An 8,180-nucleotide genomic window follows, 5' to 3' on the forward strand; every position below is an offset into this window, starting at 1 on the left:
CACCAGGCTGTCCCACCACAGCCAAGAGAGCACTGTGTCTGGAGGTCACTCTTGGGAACCTTCAGCAACTATGCTGTCCTTGTAAATGCTTTCTGACTTCCCCTCTGCCTGCTCTCTTCCTGCTGGGACCTTGGTGGCCAGGATTCAGATTTGGACGGAGTTGGCCAAGGTTGCTCGGAAGCAGGGCGTGTGGGATGTTTGCCGGGCCGCCTGCCGCTTCTGCCTCCTCTATGACAACATCAAAGCCTGGAAACCATTGAGAATGAGGCGAGGTTGGACACCCACCCTGGGCCCAGGGAGGAGCAGGGCAGGCTGGGCCTGGGGTCCCCCCGACCCCCAGGGAGGAGCAGGGCAGGCTGGGCCTGGGGTCCCCCCGACCCTCAGGGAGGAGCAGGGCAGGCTGGGCCTGGGGTCCCCCTGGTCCCCAGGGAGGAGCAGGGCAGGCTGGGCCTGGGGTCCCCCCGACCCTCAGGGAGGAGCAGGGCAGGCTGGGCCTGGGGTCCCCCCGACCCTCAGGGAGCAGGGCAGGCTGGGCCTGGGGTCCCCCTGGTCCCCAGGGAGGAGCAGGGCAGGCTGGGCCTGGGGTCCCCCCGACCCTCAGGGAGGAGCAGGGCAGGCTGGGCCTGGGGTCCCCCCGACCCTCAGGGAGGAGCAGGGCAGGCTGGTCCTGGGGTCCCCCAGACTCCCAGGGAGGAGCAGGGCAGGCTGGACCTGGGGTCCCCCCGACCCTCAGGGAGGAGCAGGGCAGGCTGGGCCTGGGGTCCCCCTGGTCCCCTGGAGGTCTGACTCCACAAGGCACCAGCAGAGGCTGTAATGCCTCCGTGCCTGCGGCCTCCAGAGGCAGGCAGGCAGTAGCCACAGGGCCTCTGGCCTTGCACGGGGCTTCAGCGCCCCCTCTAGTAGAAAGCAGGATCACACGCCGATACCATGTTCAGAGTGCCCACCTGTGTTCACCTGGGAAGATGCCGCCCGGGGAGGGGCGGCGGTTCTGTGCGGATCCTGGGGCACTTTGTCGGAGGGGCATTAAGCCCTGTGGGGGAGGGGATCTCTGGGACCTTGGGCCCATCTCCCGGATGCTGAACCTCCGCAGCACTGGTAGGTGGCCCTAGAAAGCAGGTGACGGTGACCATGACAGCAGCAGCGTTCCGCACCATCGCCACCCACTGGCGCTGCTCCGACCTGAGCTGCCAGCCTGCTAGGACACCATGATCACCTCAGAGAGCCCCATGCTGTCTGTCTGGGTTCACCTGGCACCATGCCGGGCAGAGGCAACAAAGCAGGCCAGGAATTCTTGTGTTTTTGTGGCCTGAGGTCGTATGCAGAGGCTCAAGCCTGTAATTGCAGTTATTTGAGGCATGGAGAGAGGGAGAGCTCATAAAAGGCCCATCAGGGCCAGATGTTCCCCAGTTTCCCTCTCCACCAGTGGTTGGGAGTGGCCGCTCAGCACTGTCACGCTGGCTGCATCCTGGTCTAGGCGGGCTCAGACTTAAAACGAGAAAAATCTTTAGCCAATGCACAGAGGGCTGATGGAGTAGCTTAATGTTAGGGCTCCTGCCTAACAAGTGCAAGGACCTGAGTTCAAACCCCGGTACCGCCGAAAGGGAGAGACAGAGGCCAATCTTCTCGATTGCTGCTCCCGCAGCACGGAAGAGGAAAGGTACTGAAGGCTCGGCGCATGACGTCCTGGGCCCGGCTTCCACCAGTCAACAGAAGCACGTTTCCCAGGACCTGCTGAGGAAGTTCGCGGAAGTGGGGTTCATCAGTGGCGAGGTGCGTCCCTGGGCGGGGTTCGTCAGCGCAGAGGGGAATTTCTCGTATCTGCGGAGGCTGGGCCATTGTAGACACCAGACTCGGCCACCACTCACACGTAGCCCAGGGCCCTTGATTCTGCTTCCAAGCTAAGCTGTTCTTAGAAGATGTGTGAGGAGAAACATATGTCAACATGAAACATGATGTGTGTTGATGTACGTTTCTTACCAATTTATTGTCATTATAGAGTGATACACGGAGGGTTGCGGGTTCTTCCTTTTGAACTGTCTCCTCCTCCCTCACTCTCCACCCCCCCGTCCCTCCCGCCCATCTCCACCCACAAGTTGTATATGTAGGTCACCTTCATCCATGTCCAGTGAGCTCCACTGCTGCAAGCTTTCACCCTTTTCCCTCGAATTCTGTACCCTCCCCTGAAGATGTACACTTGAATGCACCAGATACATGGTAAAGAAGACAGAAACTAGAAACTAAAAAACTAGAAGAAAAAGAAAGGGAAAAAGAAAAAATCAAGAAGGCTTGTTTCCATATCTTGGAGTTTGTATGCATATTATATTTTGTAAATGTGAGGAGAAACTTAGCTTGGTGCCTGTGTGTCTCTCCTGAGAGCATCCTCTGTTGGTCTCACTATGTGTGAGCATCTAGAATCCTGAATAATTTGTCATATCCCAGTGCATTTTAGATATAACTTCCACATGCCACAAAGAACGTGTGCTGTTTGTGTCTCTGCGCTTGGCTTACCTCACTTAACATGATTTGTTCTAGTTCTATCCATTTTCCTGCAAATGGCATTATGTTATCTATCTAATGGCTGTGTAAAATTCTGAGTATAGGTACTACATTTTTGGATCCACTCATCTATTGTGGGGCATCTGGGGTGTTTCTGTATCCTGGCTATTGTGAATAGTGCAGCAGTGAACATGGAGGTGCAGGTGTCCTTGTTATCTCCTGACTACTGATGGTCAAGGTAGATGCCCAGGAGTACTATGGCTGGGTTGTAGGGAAGGTCTATGTTTCGTTTTTGGGGAACCTCCAGCCCCTTGTCCAAAGTGGTTGTGCTAGGTTACGTTACCAACAGTGCCGTAGGGTTCCTTTCCCCCACATCCCCACCGGCATTTGTTGCTTGAATTCACAATGCTGACCGATCCAGCTGGGGTGAGATGGAATCTCAGAGTTGTTTTGGATTGCATTTCCCTTATGGCCAGGGACGATGAGCATTTCCTCATGTGTTTCTTTGCCATTCTCACCTCTTCTGGGAAGTCTCTCCTTAGCTACTTTACCATTTAGTGATTGGCTTATTAGGCTTGGGAGGGGTTTGATTCTGGAGCTCCTTGTATATATCAGATATTAGGCCTTTGTCTGATATGTTGCTGGTAAAGATCTTTTCCCAGGTTGTTGGCTGTCTTTCTAGTTTAGTAACTATATCCTTAGTTGTGCAGAAACTGTTTTGATGTAGTCCCACTTGTCGAGTCTCTCCTATCTGTTGTGTCCCCAGGGCTCTATTCAGGAAGTTTCTATCTATATGTGTAAGTTCTACTCTCTCTTGCAGTAGTTTCAGTTTGGGGTGTGACATTGAGTCTCTGATACACTTGGAATTGATGTAAAAATTTTTGTTAGAAATAATTTCTGTGCTGGGCACAAGTGGGTTGCATCTATAGTCCCAGCTACCAATGAGGCCGCGATCTGGGACTCAGTTCAGAGTCAGATGAGGCAGACAAGGTATTAAGACTTTTAGCTCCAACTAACCAACAGAAATGCAATTGGAGGCACGGTTCACATCGTAGAATGCTAGCTATGAGTGGAAAAACCTCAACAAGAGTGTGAGCCCTTGAGTTCAAGTCTCAATATTGGCAGAAAGAACAAGAAAGGATTTTGAACCCTAAGCCAAGGCCACATAGGTAGGACAGGGTATGTCACCTCTCCTGGAGGATGAAGTTGTAGCGAGTGGTGACTCCTGCGGGGAGCCTTCAGCTCTCCCCTGAGCCCGCACCGGATGGACCTGGGAGACCTCTGAAATGTCAGGATTCTTGGAGCCCTGGGCCAGCCAAGGTGGTCTCACCCAGTGGACGTCCCTGGGGACAGGCACAGCCAGCCCACCCCTGGGTGCTAGGACTCAGGGTTGGAGCCGATGCAAAAGAGCCTGAGGGAGACAGCTGTCTGTGAGCACAGGGGGCCCCGACAGGGGCCGCCCACCCCGGGCAGGCCGGCCACCTCGGAACAGCGCAGCCAGTAGTGGGCCACTGACAACCGGGAAGGAGAGGAGGAGGGCCAGAGGCCTGAGAGGCATGCTTCCCTGAGACACGTAGCTTTGAAGTGAACTGAGAGGTCATGGGGGAGGGGTTGGGGTGAAGGGACAGGTCATGGGGTGCAGGAGGGGTTGGGGTGAAGGGACAGGTCATGGGGGGAGGGGTTGGGGGTGAAGGGACAGGTCATGGGGGGAGGGGTTGGGGTGAAGGGACAGGTCATGGGGGGAGGGGTTGGGGGTGAAGGGACAGGTCATGGGGTGCAGGAGGGGTTTATCTCAGCATGGGGTTGGGGCTCATCATGCAGGTCTCTTCCTTGTCTTTGGCTTTTCCATAGTAAACTGTAAGGGTAGGTCCCATCTCCTGCTGCCCATTTCCTGCAGGCCACGGTCCACTTGCTGCGTTCAGAAGGTGTGGAGCTGAATAACCGGGCCATTCCCCCTGAGGACACCAGCCAGCACCCAGCTGGCTACGTGCCGGAGCCCCCAGACACCAACCCAGAATGGATCGCGTACAGGTCAGGCTCGCGCCTGGCCGTCTGCCTCCATCACGAGGCCTTGCCTGTTTTCATGTGTTTCTTCCCTCAAGATAAGGCTGGCTTTGACAATTCAAACATTATTTTAAAAAGCAGGAAAAAAAATCATGCAACAGACCTCTAATGGCTCACGAGGTCTAAAACTCTTAGTATCTGACCCTTGACAGAAAAGATTGCCCAGCCTAGGCCAGCAGGGCAGAGACTGTCCCCACAGGTGCAAACGCTGGGTGACCTCGAAGACCCCGCCCTGAGTGTGCCCTGCTGCCTGCGTGCGAGGTAGACGGTGGCAGGTAGCTCACAGGGGGAGGGGGATGCAGGGTGGACAAGGATAGCCCAGCAAGGACCCCAGGCTGGGCGCTGTCCAAAACAGTGAGTGAAGGGCCAAGAGCTCAGGCCAGGGGAGGAGCCGAGAGACCAGGAAGAGCTCCATAGAAGGCGGATCTGCCACAGGGAGGAAGTGCAGAGACCACCACAGGGAGGAAGTGCAGAGACCACAGGGAGGAAGTGCAGAGAACACAGGGAGGAAGTGCAGAGAACACAGGGAGGAAGTGCAGAGACCATCACAGGGAGGAAGTGCAGAGACCATCACAGGGAGGAAGTGCAGAGACCATCACAGGGAGGAAGTGCAGAGACACCACAGGGAGGAAGTGCAGAGACCACCACAGGGAGGAAGTGCAGAGACCACCACAGGGAGGAAGTGCAGAGACCACCACAGGGAGGAAGTGCAGAAGGCCACGGGGAGGAAGTGCAGAAGGCCACGGGGGAGGAAGTGCAGAAGGCCCTGTGGCAGTGGCCCGCTCAGAGCCGCACACATGTGGCCGGGTGCACTGGGGACCTCCCCGGGCATCGTCTGTGCCCTGGACTGCAGGTGCACACCTTGGAGGGATGGCCTCCAGGAAGTCATGGCATCTCTGGGAAAGGCTTGGCGTCAAGCTGAGCCTTTGTGGTGGTGTGTTTGCAGAACCTGGATAGAAAACCTGTCCCAGTATGCCATGAATAGCTGGCTGCGCTCTGCGGACATCGGGCAGGAGATCGGGGAGGCCTGGATTGTGCAGAACGCCGCTGTCTATATCCTGAACCACAACCACCATCTCATCACAGCTAGGAGGCAGAAGGAGCTGGTGGAAGCCCTGTCCCACCTCCTGCGGGCGGTCAAGGTCACCGGGCACAGTGGGTGGGTGCTGGTGCCATGTTCTTTTGCATGCAGGGGTCAGGGTGTCCGTGCCCACTGCGGTGCAGACACCGGCCCCCTGCTGCTCCCGGGGAGTTCAGTAAGGCCTGCCACATCGCAAAGAGCAGGAGAGAGAAGACGCCACCTTCCCATCCTGCGTTTTGGAGGGTGGGGCAGGGATGATCTGAACCCTCTTGGGACTGGGGCTGCGCAACTATAATGAGGGATCTGTCTGCACCAGCTGAACCAAAGCTTATCAAAATGGAATTCTCATGTGTCTGGTTTCCAGTCTGGACAATGGGACTTCAGACGCTGAAGTGGGGAGCCGGGGTGGGTGTGCTGCTCGGTACTGTGGGCCAGAAGCTAGGAGGTGGAGGGTGGACGTGTGAAGGGATCCCGAGCTATGGAGCACGGTTCCTTCTTAAAACACAAAAACACAAACAGGAGTGCAGTAAGTGCTCACCGTGGTAGAAGGGATGCTGCCAGGGGTAACTGGTGCAGCCCGCCCCGGCCCGCCCCGGCCTGCCCCGGCACGCCCCGGCCTTCCTCGGCCCTCCTCGGCCCGCCCGGCACGCCGCCCCGGCATGCTGCAGGCAGGGCTGTGGTGCTCAGGAGGCCTCTCTTCCAGGGACCCTGTCATGTTAACCATGCTCTGCAACACCCTGGCTCGGGGACTCATCATCAGCTGGATTCCCACCCAGACGCCCGAAAAGTTGAAGAAGGGGATGCGGCCAGTTATGATTCACACTCCATCCGACTCCTCTGAGATCAAAGAGGCCTTGGAGGTGCAGTCCCAGGGCCTATGGGCAGGGGGACAGGCCAGGGAGGGGTGCAGGTTCTGGGGCCTTGGGGTCTAGGGGGACAGGCCAGGGAGGGGTACAGGTTCCAGGGCCTTGGGGTCTGGGGGGACAGGCCAGGGAGGGGTGCAGGTTCCGGGGCCTTGGGGTCTGGGGGGACAGGCCAGGGAGGGGTGCAGGTTCCGGGGCATAGGGGTCTGGGGGGACAGGCCAGGGAGGGGCGCAGGTTCTGGGGCCTTGGGGTCTGGGGGGACAGGCCAGGGAGGGGCACAGGTTCCAAGGCCTTGGGGTCTGGGGGGACAGGCCAGGGAGGGGTGCAGGTTCCAGGGCCTTGGGGTCTGGGGGGACAGGCCAGGGAGGGGTACAGGTTCCAGGGCCTTGGGGTCTGGGGGGACAGGCCAGGGAGGGGTACAGGTTCCGGGGCCTTGGGGGTACTGGTGGTGGCATAGGACTTGGACACAGTGAGACAAACGATGGCTGGGCCTAGGCTATGAATCTTGGGACCCCACGTGACCCCTTGTCTCTCCAGTGGAGGTTTGTCCCAGACGGTGGAGGGACAGGGGGGAGGGTTCTGTCCTGCGGACTCACGCCAGCTGGGAGGTTCACGTGGTCACTCTGCATGCTGGTGGCAGTGCACTGGGCCGAGTTCTGTAAGGGGTGCTGAGGCACAGTGCTGAGAATCCTGTCCTCCCAGCAAGTGATCAGGTTCTGGGGCCTGGCTTTGGGGGCTCCGCCCGCACCCTGTCGCTGTCAGCACACACAAGGCTCAGGCTCTGCCCCATCTGCACTGCATGTGAGCTGAGAGACCCTGCTCAGCCCCTCAGCTGGAGCTTGGGGTGTCTCTGACCTGCACCCACGCCGGGGTGCTGGCGCTGAGTCCACGAGCCCTCCAGAGCTTGAGGACGGGCGTGGGTCCTGCCGCGCAGGTCTGCGAGTTTGGGCTGACCCTGACCAACGGCAGCATGCCCGAGGAGGTGGTCCCCATCAACATGCGGCAGCAGCTCATCGCCACCTGGGTGAAGGCCAAGCAGCTGCTGCAGCAGCAGATCGGGCTGCGGCTGGGCGTGGAAGAGGTGAGCCCTCCCGCATCCCCACCAGAGACAGGCGCGGCCACTGCCGGTCGGTCTAAGGACGGGAGGCCCCGCGGGCTCTGAGCCTGGACCTCCGTGGGTGCTGCCCCTCCCCCGTCCCACGCGGCTGTGGGGTGGGGTCAGGAGCCATCGGGGAGGCAGGGCCCGCGGTGGCGGGTGGGTGCAGGCAGAGGCCGGAGCCCTCGGGAGCCCAGGCCCAGCAGCCCGCCATCTCTGGAAGGCCCACCCCAGCGGCCAGGCGCCACCTTTCACGCCTGAGGTCTCCTTCCTTCTATGAGAAGATAATGGGATGTGAGCACTCTCAACACCAGCCAGTGGGCTTCCCCAGTGGGCTTGCGCTGCCCAGGGCTGACCAGCAGGCTCGCACTGCCCAGGGCTGACCGGCAGGCTCGCACTGCCCAGGGCTGACCGGCGGCTCCCGCTGCCCAGGGCTGACCAGCAGGCTCGCACTGCCCAGGGCTGACCAGCAGGCTCGCACTGCCCAGGGCTGACCGGCAGGCTCGCGCTGCCCAGGGCTGACCAGCAGGCTCGCGCTGCCCAGGGCTGACCGGCGGCTCCCGCTGCCCAGGGCTGACC

At 59.2% G+C, this 8,180-nt stretch overlaps 1 protein-coding gene across 1 annotated transcript in view; it reads left to right on the plus strand.

The window, feature by feature from the left end:
* Cfap46 (cilia and flagella associated protein 46) overlaps positions 1-8,180 on the plus strand; it is a 106,814-nt gene that overhangs the window by 24,969 nt on the left and 73,665 nt on the right. The window contains exons 15-20 of the mRNA XM_013021869.1: positions 142-272; positions 1,643-1,770; positions 4,394-4,527; positions 5,507-5,719; positions 6,345-6,501; positions 7,440-7,586. Of these exons, the coding sequence (XP_012877323.1) occupies positions 142-272; positions 1,643-1,770; positions 4,394-4,527; positions 5,507-5,719; positions 6,345-6,501; positions 7,440-7,586 (910 nt within the window). The remainder of the gene's footprint in view (positions 1-141; positions 273-1,642; positions 1,771-4,393; positions 4,528-5,506; positions 5,720-6,344; positions 6,502-7,439; positions 7,587-8,180) is intronic.

Source organism: Dipodomys ordii, unplaced genomic scaffold, assembly GCF_000151885.1.
Source record: "Dipodomys ordii isolate 6190 unplaced genomic scaffold, Dord_2.0 Scaffold58, whole genome shotgun sequence".
Classification (NCBI taxonomy): domain Eukaryota; kingdom Metazoa; phylum Chordata; class Mammalia; order Rodentia; family Heteromyidae; genus Dipodomys; species Dipodomys ordii.